The following is a 15,831-nucleotide window of genomic DNA, read 5'->3' on the forward strand; positions in this document are numbered from 1 at the left end:
GCATATCTTCTAACTGTATTTGTCTATATTCTTCACTTTTGGTTTTGATTACTTCACACAATTTAGCAATGCTCTTTGCTTTAGCTGCCTGTATTGGTGTTGTTGCAACTAATGGTCCAGGTTGTCAATTTTCACATCTTATCACATTTGGTGGTTTAAGCATTGCATAAATCAACATTAAGGCTCTTAATGAATTCTCTCAGACTTCTTATCTATCTTGATTGTTTTTATGTGAAAATTTTCCAAGATACCAAATCTCCCCAGGCGTTTTTGAGAAAAAAAATACACACACACATATATATATATATATATATATATATATATATATATATATATATATATATATATATATATATATATATATATATATATATATGTATGTATATATATATATATATATATGTATATATATATATATATATATATATATATATATGTATATATATATATACATATATATATATATATACATACATATATATATATATATATATATATATATATATATATATATATATATATATATATATATATATATATATATATATATATATATATATATATATATATATCTTTGAAGCTTAAAACATTATGATTATTTTTGGTTTGATCATCACTTATGTTGGATGAAGGTTGAAGCAAAACATGAGTACCAGTTTTGTATGTATTTGTTGAACTCTTTAGAGAGCAAGGGATGTCCTATTACAGGCCAAACAGATTTATTTGGAAATTGTTGATGCTGGAATGCAATTCAACCAAGCAGGCTGCAGTCCACAAGCAACTCATATTTGTTGGCAACTTTTACTGCAGGATAATGGAGGATTCCAGAGTGAATATACAGAGAGTTTAAGGACCCCAATAACTTCTAAAAAACATGCATAGTTTATGGCATCTTTATTAGGTTTTTATGCCACAGTTAGTTAGCATTGAAGATTGTGGTGTTGCTGTTCTTCTAACATAATATTATTTTCTTATGCACTTTCATTTTTGACTTGTTCCAATTCTCACTGTCCTTTAAAAGCACAGTTCCTTGTTCTTCACTGTCATTTTGACACTTTCTGATAGCTGCTTCAGCATGTCTGCTAGCCATATAATTCTTTGTTGTTCCCTTTCATTTTTGACAAGTTCTTGTTCCTACTGAGGAACAAGAACAGGTCAGGACTTTATGGAAGAATTCATATTTTTCCCATTGTGTTTGTAACAAACCTGTGATGCCATCATGACATAAAGAACAGGCTCATGTCTGCAGTTAGAAGATAAGTGACAATGAGGATCCATATATAGAAGTGTGCAAAATGCCAGGGCCTAGCAAAATGTTTGAGGGGGAGAAGCAAGGGATTTACTGACTTGCTGATCATTTTTACTGACTATTTTTGTCAATAATTAGCATAATGTCAGTTTCAAATACTATACTTGAAATCAATGCACAAGCTGGTAAAACCACTGCATTTATTGACCAAGATTTAGACTTTGGTACATATCATGTCACTATTTTAATGCTCTTTATTTAACCAAATGGGAAATTGTGGAACCATCTATAAACTCATGGCAGCAATTTTATGGAAGGAGTTGTTGTATAAACATTGGAAAGGGGTTATTTGATTGGGAATCAAAGTTTTAGTTCCCCTTTCAAGAGTCAAAAGTGACCAGAGGGCAACTAGCCCCCCCCACTCTTTTTCTTAAATGTAAGCATTCTAATGTTTAAGATAGCTATTTTGTTCAAAATAGTCCATGCATTACAGAACAGTACCTCTGGGCTGACACAGCCCCCCAGTGTCAAGGGCCGTAAATTATTTCCTGGGAACATCTAAGGTTTTATGAGGACATTTAAGGGGTGCTTGTGTAAACTTTTAAGGAAACTTAGTAACTTAGTTGATTCATTGGAGACAGGAAGTTGTCACTCCTTTTTAAGAGTCAAAAGTGATTGGATGGTGATCAACTTCTCCCCCAACAGCCTCTTTCCCTCATATGTCTCCAATCAAAATTTTTAGATAGCCATTTTGTTGAAAATTTTACAAATATTATATAACAATACTTTCAGGGTTGATACAAGCCTGGGGAAAAGGTTTATGAGTTCTGCCCCATGGTATATAAGATTTTTGTAGAGAGTGACCTCATAAACTTGGAGGAGGCTCATTTGGCTGGAAATTCTGTTTCTCTTGTGAAGAGTAAAGAGTGATTGGAGGACAAAAACCTCCTCCCCCCCATCCCATACCCTCTTATCCCCAAATGCATTGGAAAATAGGCAGTTTTTTCTAAATAGTTGAAAGATCATATAACAATGCCATTCTGAGTTGACACAATCCCAAGGGCCCAGGGGCAAGGGTTGTAAGTTATTTCTCAGGGGCACATCAAGTTGTCATGGAAATATTGGTTGTATAAATTTTGGAGGAAGCTTGATTGATTGGAAATTGGAAGTTGTAGTTCCTTTTGAAGAGTCAAAAGTGATTGGAGGGCAATTAACTCCTCCTGCAACAGCCTCTTTCTCCAAAATGTATCCAATCAAAATTTTGAGATAGCCATTCTGTTGAAAATTGCCCAAAGATCATTTAGTAATAACCCTGCAGAGCTGAGGGGTATTTATTATAACTTATAACCCAGGGATAAATGATATTTTTATTGAAGGGGTGACCATATAAATCTTGTAAATGGTGGTCATAAGCTCATGTAAGCTCATTTGATTTGAAAGTTCTAGCTCTATTTTTGCCAGGTTCGAATAGCTGGGTTTGAGCCCCCCCCCCTGGCGCTTCGGGAAAGGGCTATTAATACTAAAGAGTTGCCTCTGACAAGACTGCAAATTTTTTGTTCTTCTGCACTCCTACACTGTGAGGAGTGAGCTGTTCTCCTACTCTACTACCCCTTTAAAAGTTTTTCTTCTTTAAAATGCTGCTATTTGTTGTTTGCTGTTGTAAAATATAGTAAAATTTGCATAGTTGCATATCATTTACAGTGGGATAAATTAATATAGAACAGCCATAAACAGAAAAGGTGTGTGCTGTTGTAAAATACAGCATATACAACAAGCAATCTTAACATTTAAAAATGATTTTCAAACACAAATAAAAGTGGAAAGAAAAATGAGAATCTGATTAGTCTATTTAGAAACTTGCTGCAGTTTATCAAGAAGAAACTCGATCATTAGTGTTTTAACTTAGTTTTATATATAGCCTAGCCTTAGCCATATTTTGGAAAACAAAGGAAGGAAGCATGCCTTTATTTGAGTAGTAAATATTATATTTAGAAAGTTTCAATTGGGGATTTGAAAGGCACCATTCTTCTTTATTTCGCCTACAATATTTACTTTAGGAGATCTGTAAATCAACAGCATTCAATTTTTTTTGGTTAGAACATATTTTTCCAAATTCTTTATAACTTTGCAAATGAGAATTTAGCAAATGTAGCCTTTGAGTCCCAAAACGCTTTTCTTTGGTAGCCCAATGTGTGCTATAGTTCTATTTGCAGGAATTTTGCAGTTTTGTGTTATAAAGCTTGACCATGCTCACCAAAGGTTGGAAGACTATGTATGGATGGGGAAGGATAGACTGATTTTTTAAAGTAGACTACCTTCCTAGACAATAGACTATTTTAGACTGTGGAGAAATTCTTTTAAAGTATTTTTCACCTGAATCAACCAGGGCTGTCATGTATGGAGGATACCTCCCCCAATGTTTTGGTCACATGGTTAAAAGAATAGTTTGGCAAAATTGTGAAGCAAAGCGCCATGATTTTCCCAATGATGCTAAAATTCTTTGTTTGGTTAAATAAAGATCAAAAAATACTGACATGTCACCAACAGAAAGTTTGAGCTTGGTCAGCAAACTCAGCACTTTTTCTGACTCTTGCCATAAGTTTATAGATGGTGCCATAATTTTCCAAGTTCAGTAAGGATTAAACTTAGTTCACAGCCTGAATGTCTAACTAGATGGATAAGTGTGTATCTTAGACTTTCTTATGTATGTCCATCTAGGCAGATAAGTAAATTATTAAAGCTATTTTATAATAGTATCCAACTAGCCAGGTACTTATTTCTCTTGTGTATAGCATGAACATTTAACTAAATGGATAACGTTTTGTCCTAGCTTTTCTTATATTGTCTAATTCGGCAGACAAGTAAATTCTCTAAGTAATTTTGTAGTAATATCTATGTAGCCAGACAATTGTTTCCTGAGGCGCAGCATAAAAATCCGGCTAGGGGGATAATACTTTGTCCTAGTATGCAACTAGGCATATAAGTAAATTTTCTAAGCAGATTTTTCATAATATCCAACTAGCCAAATAATTATTTCACTTAAGCATTGCATGGACATCTAATTAGGTGGATAATACTTTGTACTAACCTGTCTTTTAGTATCCAACTTGGCATGTAACTAACTACTCTAAGTAATTTAATGATAATATCAAACTAGCTAGATATTTATTTCTCCTAAGTGCAGTATAAACATCCAACAAGGTGGATAATGCTTAATCTTAGCCGCTCAGATATATATATATATATATATATATATATATATATATATATATATATATATATATATATATATATATATATATATATATATATATATATATATATATATATATATAATATGAAAAAAGAAATCACCAATGCAACAGCACAAACACATAAGAAAAATAGACAGAAGGGGAAAAGAAAGACTGTTTTCCTATATTAGTAATTAATATAGATCAGTACTTGAATGAGGCCTTAACCCTACTCGTCCATACAACTACATAGGTCAAACATCATAGTCATACACAATCAATCTTGATGGCACCACAGGTTTGTTACAACCACCTTGGGAAAAATATGAATTCATTCTTAAAGTCCTGATCTATTTAGATTGTTCTTGCGACCTGAAATGTCAATGATTTAATATATATATTATAATTATTAGTCATTTAATTAATTTAAAAAAAGAGATATGTTGTCTTTTCACACAAGAAAATGCCATGTATAATGTTCCTTGATTAAAGCTGGAGAACTATGTTTATTACCGACAAATTGAAAAGTTTTCCCTTGCGACCTATGTATCATCATGGCAGATGTAGATTGAAGTGGAAATTCATGTCGTTGAACGTCTACATCCAAGTTGACCTTTGTTTGATTCAGCCAAAATCTGGGTTATTGTTGTGAAAAGCCAGAAAGACTAAAAATATTCTTTTCTTAACCAATGGAAAAGGCTATTTTAATTAAAAACAAGCATAAATTCATAAAGAAAACTTTTTTCACAAAGGAAGTTTTTCAAACTAAAATGTTTAGGGGGTTTCTTCTAAAGACCTGAGGCTTTCAGGTGACTTTCAAAAAGGAATGTCAGTTTTTTATTAAACTGTCAATCCTTATTCATTTGTTCTTTTCAGTAATCTTGGTTATTATGTTGTTTTTTTTTTCTTTGAGGCACAGGGGTGTTAGTCCTTCTCCAGAATTTGAGGTTGGCTTAGTCATTTATTATAATTCCTGTTCATTCTGGGTTTTATTATTTATTAATTGTGGTTATTGGTTGTTTTATGCTTAAAAAGCTGTTTGACTTCACTTTTGATCATCTCTGTTTTAATATAGTTCTTTAATTTTCTTTGAAAAATGTTCTTTTTTTGGAAAAAGTTTTTTAAGATTATTTTCTGGAAAACTTTGTATATTTGAACACTCATGTGACCCAAAAGATGTACAAAAAAATAAAAAGCAACTTTTTAAGTTAAGAAAAAGAAAACTTACTTTTAACAAAAGAAAATTTTTATTGGCCTACATACCAAAATAATGGCATTGCTTCTTTGTTTTTATTTTTTTTTTAGGATACCTCTTTTCCAAGTCAAGTACCTCTAAAATATGCGATTCTTCAGTGCTTCTCTTACTTCTTATTGTCAAGGAGAGAAAAGGATTTTAAGAGGGAGTACATATACAAATTTATAGTGCTGGGAGACTGGCGGCTTTGCTGCTGGTCTCCGGGAGGCTTCTATATTGATTCTAATTGTCACCTGTCTTCTAACCGAGACTGCTGTCCCATTGAAGCTTGAAGCTACCACGTCTTGCATTTTCATGTAATGTTTGGCATAGTTGTTCGTGTTTCGCAATATTTCTTCCAAGGGATCCATTCAGTTACAAGAGTTGCCATAGTTTAAAAGATGTGCAAGATCTTTTTTAACAGCTTCATTGGGATATAAGAGGTACATTTGGCTAAGTGAATTTGGTTCAAAATCACATTCAGAGGCTTATGATAAATGTGCTGCTAAATTGATTTTGTGATAAATTTGTCCAGCTACTTTGAAGCTGGGATCATTACGACTATTGTTGGTTCGTTTATCGCTTCTGTTGAATGAAGCTAAAGCAAAACATGAGTTCAAGTTTTTGATTTGTTTGTGAAACTGCAGACAGCAAGTGATGTCCAATAAAAGACCAAACCGATTCATTTGGAAATTGTGGAGGTGGCAATGCGATTACATCAAACAAGCAACAACCTCCAAATAGATCGCCTTTGTTGGATACTCTTTCCTCGGGATAATGGAGGACTTCACAGTGAACACATACAACATTGATGGGCTTCAAGGACTTGTAATTAACGTTTATGTAGTTTACTGCATCGTTGTTTTGTTTTACTGGGTTTTGCACCACAAGTTTTTGGCATCAAAGATTGAAATGTCGTTTTGCTTCTAATGTGATATTTATTTCTCTTTCCCTTTCATTTTTGACTCGTTCTGATTCTTATGGTCACTTGTCTTCTAACAGCACAATTCTTTGTTTGCCAGTATCACTTTTGACACGTTCTAATACTCGCTTTCGCATATCTGCTAACTACACAATTTTTTGTTCTTCACTTTCATTTTTGACATGTTCTGACTCTGACTGCTGTCACTTGTAGTTTTTGCTTCCGCTTTCTTCTAATTGCATATTTTTTTTGTTCTTGCTGTTGCATATCTTCTAACCACATCTTTCTCTGTTCTTCATTTTCATTTTTGATTCGTCCTAATCCTTGTTGTTGCGTGTCTTGTTACCACTATTTTTTTGTTCTTCACTTTTGTTTTGACTTGTTGTAACTCTTGCTACTGCTTATCTTTTAACTGCATATTTCTTTGTTTTTCAATTTCGATTTGACTTTTAATTGCTATTTTCGCAAACATTCTAACCGCATATTTCTTTGTCCTTCATTTTTGTTTATGATTACTTCAGACATTTTTTTCAATGCCCTTTACCTTAGCTACTCGGATTGATCTTGTCACTTTTGGTGGCCTAGTTTGTTCACTTTCATCTATGAATTTACATTTCTCAGGCCGTGCTCTTGATCTTGTCTCATTTGATGGTTAACTTGTGATATATTCTAAAGTATTTCATAAGTATTCTAACCAATATTTCTTTGTTCTTCATTTTGTTTATGATTACTTAATACATTTTTTCAATGTCCTCTACTTTAGCTTCTGGCATTGGTCTTCTCACATTTGATGCTCTATGTTGTTCATTTTCACCTGTGAATTAACATTTCTCAGGTTTTCTTCTTGATCTTGTTTCATTTGATGGTCCAGTTTTTTCATTGTGCGCAATTGTTAATTTACGTTTTCGTTCTCCTGGTATTGTGAAACTGCTTAAAATGCCTTCTTTGTTCTTTGCTTTCATTTTCAATCTGTCCTGATCTTTGTTGACGCATATCTTAAAACCGTATATTTCTTTGTTCTTCACTTTCGGTTTTGACTTGTTGTACTTGCAAGTGTTCTAACCACATGTTTCTTTGTTCTTTATTTTTGTTTATCATTACTTCATATGTTTTTTCAATGTTCTTTGCCTTAACTTCTCTGATTGATCTTGTCACTTTTAATAGTCTAGGTTGTTTATATTCACCCATTATGCTTTTATATTATTCAGGGTGTTTTCTTGATCTTGTCTCATTTGATGGTCCAGTTTATTCATTTTGAGCAATTGATAATTTATGTTTTTGCCCTCTGGGTATTACGAAACTGCTGAAAACTCCTTTCGTAAATAGACTCATTACGTTTGGTATTTTATACTTAGATATGTTTCTTGTGTAATTTTGTATGCGTTATAGAAACCAAAAACGATATAACTACTCCTGAAGTAGAATTGACGTATTTATGCTCTTGAAGTGTACTCATAAACATAGCGTTGCTCATATAAATTTTTAATCTTTCAAAATTAAGACTGTTAGCGAATATTTTCAAATTTTGACCTACCTAGATCATTTTATTCTGGCCAGAAAATTTTTTTGTTTCAAATACTAATTTTTGTACAGGGGTTATGTAGATATTTTTCAAAGCAACACAGAAATGATCAGTAATAATTAAAGTATATGTATATATCTTCAGGAAAGCAGAAGAACAGTTTGGTGTTTTATCTGACAAACTTGGTGGTGGACCTCACGGCTTTGGAGATCCAAATGACAGAACATTAAGGAAAGTTGAAACAGATGTCTTAATACCAAAAATAATGAGAGAAAAGGCAAGAACTGAAAAATGTATTCCTGAAGTGGATGCTTTTAAAAAATGCTGTAAAGAAAATGGTTTGATGATGGTAGTTAAATGTAGAAAGGAAACAGCAGTGCAGAGACAGTGTTTTGAAAAATGGTACCAAGATGAGGGTTTTAAAAAAGAATGTACAGATGTTTACTTGCAAGAGAGAAGCGAGTACAGGGCAAACGGGAAAAAAGGAAAAGAAAAAAAGAAAGAGTCAACCATGTTTTAAGTATATGTTTTGTAAAAACTAGTTCAGACAATAAATTCTTTATTATTATCTCTCTTTGTTTTTTAGGCAAGAAAATAAGGACTGGAATCAGATATAATTGGTTAGGTCATGCTTTGGATTTACATGAAGAGAAATTGAACAAGGTAAAATTTGATGCACTTTTCTTGTTTTTACCTTTTTGCATCTTTAAATGGTGGTAAGATTTGCCACTATGTGCATAAGAATTTCATAAGGCTAGCTTCCAAAGGTTTTGAACTTTGTTTCCTGGTCCCCAGGAAATATTTTTACTGAATTTGTTGTTAATTTCAAAAATATTTCAAACAGATACTGAAGCTGATTAATTTTAACTTTGATCATAAGGCACATAGGCTAGAAGTACCGATGATTCTACAGTTTTTGTAAAAAAACAAAACAAAAAAAAACACTTCTTCTCGAGAAGGCTCAATTTAAAGACTTATTGTTTGAAAAGGCTTATGTAGGAAAATATCTACGAATCTAACTGTTCGATTAGAAGTTTGAAGTTTTATCAGAAAAGGGTAGAAAACTCCGATTTTCTGAAGATGGAGCGTTTTCACCTACAAATTGGACAGAACAAAAAAGTTACCTTTTTTCAACGTAAGTCGGAACCTAATTCGATACGTGTCGAAATACTTGGGGAACACTCGTGGGTGGATCCTGGTGCATTCGACATTCCTATTCTTTTTACTTTATTTCTTTGTTTCTCTTCATCTTTTTTAAATTTGTAAATTTATAAAACATTATTCAGATAGTGGAAGCAAAAAACTGAAAAAATTGCCTCAAGTATAAGGATGAAATTAGATAATCATATGGAGTGTAATCACGTGACCTATGTCTGTATAATATAATATGTGATATAGGTTTCTCTATAAACGATATCTGGAGTGGCCACTTCCTCTCAGCTTTAATGCTCCACAAAGATTTCTTTGTTGTTCACAGTGAAAGTGTTGCCAACATTTGGCCGTTTCAGAGTTAATCTTCCATTTTGATCCGCTTTAAAAAACAAATTAGTTTTGACTAGGCTATTCATACCACTGGAAAACTTGTAGCGAAATATACTTGTGAAAAAATTAATTACCCGAGGATAGGCATGTAAGCTATGAAATTTGCCCTTTGTTTGTTTGCATATACCATTTGGTATTGGGAATTTTAGACGTTTTATTTTGAACTATTCTTACATACTTCATTGGTTTTTGAGCCTTAGAAGCATTGTACCTGTTCTTCCCTCAGGTAATGTCAGTATCTTAACAAACGTCTTATTTTTCAGCTGATTTAAATTTGTAAGACCTTTCATGGTAATGTTTTTTAAGTAAAGAGTGACTTTGGTCAATAGCAACAGAAACTCTGGAAGATGAAAGTTGGAAAATAACACGTATTTTAGATTAAAAAATACTGTATCCTTTTAATTGATGTTCAAAACAGGGAAGTCTTCTAGGTTTAAAGTTCCCTATCAACAGTAATCAGCCTAAGAGTACCTGTATAATTCTAGAAAGGGGGAGGAACTAAAATGGGCTGAAATTTTTATGATGATTCCAGCAATCAATTCGTCAAAGAACCCTTGAAAGGACGGTCCCACCATGTCAAAATGCACAATTTCGTAGTTTTTCTGAAAAGGGTGGTCAAAGATCTGTGTTTTTTTATATTTTATTTATTGTTTTCATGGGGAGGTAACATCTTGAAAACAGCATATGGGACAAAGTTGAAGCTTTCAGCTATTAAATTAAAAAAAAAATTAACTGGAAGTACAGAGCGACATTAAAACTTAAAATGAACCGAAATTATTCCGTATATGAAAAGGGCTCTCCCCTCCTCAACGGCTCGCTCTCTACGCTGTTTCACTCTTAGTCAAAATTCTACTTCTTATAGTAGTAAAAAACTTTAGCTTAAATAGTGGGGCGTTGAGGAGGGTCGCTCTTTACTTTCAGTTAAAAAAATTATAAAAAGTTAAAAAAAATGTGTATATTAATTATTCCGTATATGAAGGGTTACCCCTTTTCAATACCTTGTTCTTTACGGTAAAGTTTTTAGCACTTTTAATAAAGCTTTCTGTTCTAATTAGACAGTAGCTAATGTCAAACTTTAGTGTAAAGAGCAAGATATTGGAAGAGGGGGAAATCCTTCATATACGGAATCATTTCTCTTCATTTTGAGTTTTGATGTTGCTCCTTACTTTCTGCTAAAAAAAGACTTCTTTTTTTATTTAATTTCTTTTCGTTTTTCAAATAATGTTGGTAAGCCTGGTTTAGCCTCCATGAAATATACTCTCCCCCCCGCCGTCTCTCAGGAAACTTCTCCGTGAAAATTTATTCCAATTTAAAGTACACCCCCCGCCCGTCATGTTCCTTCCAGACAGTTTCATCTTCGCCGAAAATTTTTCCTCCCCGTAAAATTTCTTGCGGACGATTCAGCATGAAAAGTTATCCTTAGCATACTTTCATTTAAAAAAAAACTTTAATTTCTAATCGTTTTCTCGATCACTCCAGAAATGTCCCCTTCCGTAGAAACTTTTTCAAGAAATCAAAGGACGCGGAAAATAGCCCCCGGAACATCTCCACAGGCAAAATTGAGTTGGCAAAGATAATGTAAGACAATTAACAAGAATTCCGTATAGGAACTCGACAAATCCCCCAAGTGTAAAATTTTTCCTGGAAAATCACCCCTCTCCCGCAAATTTTTCTCCCCAAAGAAGATACTCCAAATAGGAATTCAACCGAAGCACAGAATCTCTCCCCCCGCCCCGAAAAACATCTGTATGGTTCCCAATAACAAATGCTATGCGTGAACAATGGGCAAATTTCACAACTTAGAGGCCTCTCCCCACGGACTGTGGCGGTCCATTTTATCCCTTAAGACATATCTATTTGATCTTTCAACTCTGCTGAACAAAATGTCTATCTCAAGATTTTGATCAGATGACTTCAGGAAAAAATTGGCGTGTGGTAGGGGCTAGTTGCCCTCCAATCTTGTTTGTCACTTAAAAAGAGCACTAGAACTTTCAATTTTCGTTTGAATGCGACCTCTCCCGATTTTCTAGGAGCATCATTTTAACACAATCATCCTAGGAAAAAAAAGAAACAAACAAATAAATAAGCATCCGTGACCTGTATTCTGGCAAAAATAGCATAATTCTATATTTTTGCATATAGGAGCTTGAAACTTCTACAGTAGAGTTTTTGGGTACGCTGAATCTGATGGTGTGTTTTTTTTAAGATTCCTTGAATTTTAGGGGTTGTTTCCCCTTGTTCGAAAATCAGTCAATTTTTCTCGGGCTTGTAATTTTTGATGGGTAACATTAAACTTGATGCCTTTTATATATTTGGAATCAGTATTATAAGCTGATTATTTAATGTATCTATTGATATCCCAATTCCGTTTTTAGAGTTTGGGTTACAATTGAGCTGCATCGCTCCTTACTTAGAGTTTGTTACCACGAACTGTTTGACTGTTGAGAAGAAGGTAGAGCAAGGGGATTTCAAATCTTATTTCGGAGGAAGGGTATAAACCAATTTTATATCTGGTCAGTTTTAAACATTCTTACACAATACGCTGCTAATGGATTAAGAATATATTAACTATGAAGTATCGAGGTGAATTGAAAGACACTATGTGTTGCCAGGTCATCAAAATAGTGTATCTGCACTATTTTGGGAAAGGCTTAGGAGATCAAGTTGAAACTCTCAGTTTTTTCAGGAGGGAGGGGGGGGGTGTGTTTAAATCTCGAATTTTAAATTGGAGAGGGGACAGAGAATGGATCAACACATTTTGCCTTAAATATACCTAAAAGGTCTGGAATTTTAAGACAAAACGGAATCTAAAATCTATTCACGATTAAGTTATAATTAAAATCAAAGACACTATATTTACTTAGGTTGCCAAATGTGGTATCCGCAGCATCAGTAGTTCGGCTTCGAAGATGGTTTTGAAACCTTCAGGAGGTGCTTTTGGTGCAATGGATTTCAAATCGAAACAGAAATTGATTCAAAAATTGCTCGAAATACCACATATAATATTCCACAAATTAAATTGAGTTGCCAAAGAAAAAGTAAGACAAATAGAAACAGTTTCTGTAGGAATTCTGGTAAATTTCCCGTGCCAGACACTTCCGTCCCAACGGAAAATTCTCCTGTGGAATTTCACCCCCCCCCCTCTTCCCAAAAAAGAAAAGAAAAGAAAATGTCTGTAATTCCCAATAACAAATACTGTATGCAAACATAGGGCAAATTTCATAGCTTGTATCCCTTTCCTCGGGGACTGTAGAGGAGTTTGTCGTCCCCAAAGGCATAGTTATCGGACCATTCAACTATGCTAAACCAAATGACTGTCTCAAAATTTTTATTGTACGATTTTGGGGGAGAAAAGGGTGTGGTAGGGGTCTAGCTGCCCTTCAATCTTTTTGGTAAGTTAAAAAAAACACTATAACTTTTAATTTCCATTCGAATGAGCCCTCTCCCGGTTTTGTAGGGATATTGGTTAAATATATTTACCCCGGGGAAAAAAATAGCAAACAAACAAATAAAGACGCATCCGTGATCTTTCTTTGGAAGAAATACAAAATCCCACATTTTTGCAGGCAGGAGCTTGAAAGCTCTACAGTCGGGTCTCTGATACACTAAATCTAATGGCGTGATTTTGATTAAGATTCCTTGACTGGGGGGGGGGGAGCTGAGGCTCGTAGCTCTTAGTGGGTAACATTAAAATTAATGAACCTTGTATATTTAGAATCAACATAAAAAGCCAAGTCTTTATTGATATTAAAATTCCGTGAGTTTACGTGGGTATTGGGCCGAATAGCACCTTACCTACAGTTAATTACCACAAACTGTTTGAACATTTTAGAAACACATACCATGGTATAGTTTTCGCTCCAATCAGCTTTAAAATGACGTTTATAAGTTTCTTGGGCAGGAGGATCCCTATGGAAAAATTATTTTACGACTTTTTGAATACATTGATTTATGTCGCCCAACAATGGAGTCAAAATTCGGTTCGTTTCTGATGGGATTGTTGCTTACAAGGTATGTAGACAGGGCTAGATAGACCTAAATGAAAACAATATTTCGAAGATTCCTTGTATCTATGAGTTGCACCTGGATCGTACCCAACAAAATGTTTGTCTAAGATTGCATTAGACACATAGCCAGTGGTGGATCCAGGGGGCGAATGGCGCGCGTTATCCCCCCTGATGTAGTGGTGGATTTATGGTTGGAACTGCTTGCTCTGGTTAGGGTTAAGACGAAAGTTATTTTTTTGTAATTGGTTTTAATAGTTGAGTTTTTAATGAGTTTTTAATTATTAAGACTGTCTCGTTTTGCAAACAAATTTGAAACAAGGTTTCAGTTACTTTATGTGGTCTCTGTTAGATTTTTTACTAATGATGCATACCGCCAAAAAGTGTTGAATTCAATTTAGCTTTATCAAGGGAATCTGTCCATATTACCATAATAGCCAACTGGGAGGCGAAAATCCTCATTTCATAATAACAAGGAGGGGAAATTTAAAATCCTAACCTCTTTAGGCTGTCGAAATGATATTTCAAGATTGTGCTGTCACAACGGGAAAATAATAATGTGTATATATCCTTTTTTATCTAGCTGGTATAGATGGGTCTCTATAGATGAATTCTCAGTTTGAATCAGTGGAATGGCATTGATTTTTTTTTTCAAATATTTTCTAATAAAATTTTGATAAAAAGTGGAAATTCGCACAACTTGAGTTTACCAGGGAAACGGAAGGCAACTACAATATTACTTAAGAATTCCTCACCTTCTCAACACCAACAGTCACAAAATATAGTTATGTTTTTTTATAGGGGTTGCATATATTTGTCAATAAAATTCTTTAAAATGCTATATATACCGCTGAGGATTTTTACACTTATTTTGATACATGCTGTCAAATCATATTTCCACAATTAGTTGTTTATAAATCAACATTTTTACAGGACAATTCTCTTACTTAATGCTAAATCTGAGTCAAATTTCAATTTTTTATTTTTGTGCTCAACAGACATATCGAGATTTAAACTTTGAATTGAATATATGAAAATCTCAAAAATAAAAAAAATAATTAGAAATCTACCACAGCTTGAAACCCCGAGAATTTAAATTACCAATCTATACCTATCAAATAAAAAAATAACAAACACATAATTATTTGTTTTTAAGGAGTATTTCGACTCATATGCTTAGTTTGAAGCACATACATACATGCATGTTTATTAGATTTACTATTTTTCTGACGATTTTGGTCTTTATTCGAATACTTTAGGATGAATAGAAGAGGAAATACGAACGAAGAGCTCTAAACTGACAGGACTGTAGACTGACAGGATTAGCCATTACAAATATTCACCAAAATATTTAGGTAGCCATCGACCGTGAAATAAATTGATATGGTGGTTGTGGAAGTACAGAAATAGACTTTTCGTATAAAATTGTAAATTCTACAACTTAAGAAAAATATATAGAACTTTAAAAAGTGGAAAGATACGCTACGTTGTTATGAAAAGTAAAATTTTGATGAGTAAATTTTTGAGATTTCGTTAAAGTTGTAACTGTCTATTAAAACACTATTAAAAAAAAAAACAAAAAAAAACAGTGATTAGTCAATGCTTTATTGCTACCCTTGTTTTAAATTACTTCTATGCATTTCTATCTCTTCGTTCTGTTTTTCTTGTTACACCCCTAAAAGAACTAGTATTTAATGTTTAATACATATTTTACGAATATAAAAAATATATCTTTATCCTTATTTCCTACTCTTCATTACTATCATGGTTACTAAGCGATGCCATAAAGTTAAGCGACTTGTTAAATGGTTTGACCTATAAAAATTGTCACAAAAGTGCATGACCCCAAAAGATGATTAGAGACCAATCTTTTTTTGACAATAAAAAGTTTAGTTTACTCGCTATAGCGCTCAAAAGTGTAAAGACAAAAAATTAGGCAGAAAATATTAAATATAATATATTTTTATGGATGGTGAACAGCTTTTTATTATTATTTTTTTTTATGGCGGGGTGGTTTTATAACTTACTGTTTTTTGTATCAATATTTTTATACCATTTTAATTTCAATAGATTTATTAGAACTTTAACCTTCACTAGATCTTAGGTCAAATTTGCGACCATTTTC

General features: G+C 33.3%; 2 protein-coding genes across 3 annotated transcripts in view; both read left to right on the top strand.

Moving 5' to 3' along the window:
• Window positions 1–15,831, top strand: part of LOC136040630 (solute carrier family 25 member 44-like) — a 58,357-nt gene that overhangs the window by 6,996 nt on the left and 35,530 nt on the right. Inside the window, exons 2-3 of one of the 2 annotated variants that reach the window (XM_065724908.1) lie at window positions 5,788–6,544; window positions 8,747–8,823. The gene's annotated coding sequence lies outside the window, so the exon portion shown is untranslated. The remainder of the gene's footprint in view (window positions 1–5,787; window positions 6,545–8,746; window positions 8,824–15,831) is intronic. The other variant, XM_065724906.1, reaches the window with a different exon arrangement.
• Window positions 1,392–8,680, top strand: LOC136040695 (COX assembly mitochondrial protein homolog). The gene is made up of 3 exons (XM_065724994.1): window positions 1,392–1,473; window positions 3,463–3,508; window positions 8,305–8,680. Exons 1-3 carry the CDS (start codon window positions 1,392–1,394, stop codon window positions 8,678–8,680), a joined length of 504 nt encoding a protein of 167 aa, XP_065581066.1.

Source organism: Artemia franciscana, chromosome 21 (genome assembly GCF_032884065.1).
Source record: "Artemia franciscana chromosome 21, ASM3288406v1, whole genome shotgun sequence".
In the NCBI taxonomy this organism is placed as follows: Eukaryota; Metazoa; Arthropoda; class Branchiopoda; order Anostraca; family Artemiidae; genus Artemia; species Artemia franciscana.

Coding starts and splice junctions, on each gene's coding strand:
- LOC136040695 (XM_065724994.1), top strand. CDS start 1,392: ATGTCAGTTTCAAATACTATACTTGAAATCAATGCACAAGCTGGTAAA. Junction 1,474..3,462: donor TGACCAAGATTTAGACTTTG/GTACATATCATG, acceptor TTCTATTTGCAG/GAATTTTGCAGTTTTGTGTT. Junction 3,509..8,304: donor CTTGACCATGCTCACCAAAG/GTTGGAAGACTA, acceptor ATATATCTTCAG/GAAAGCAGAAGAACAGTTTG.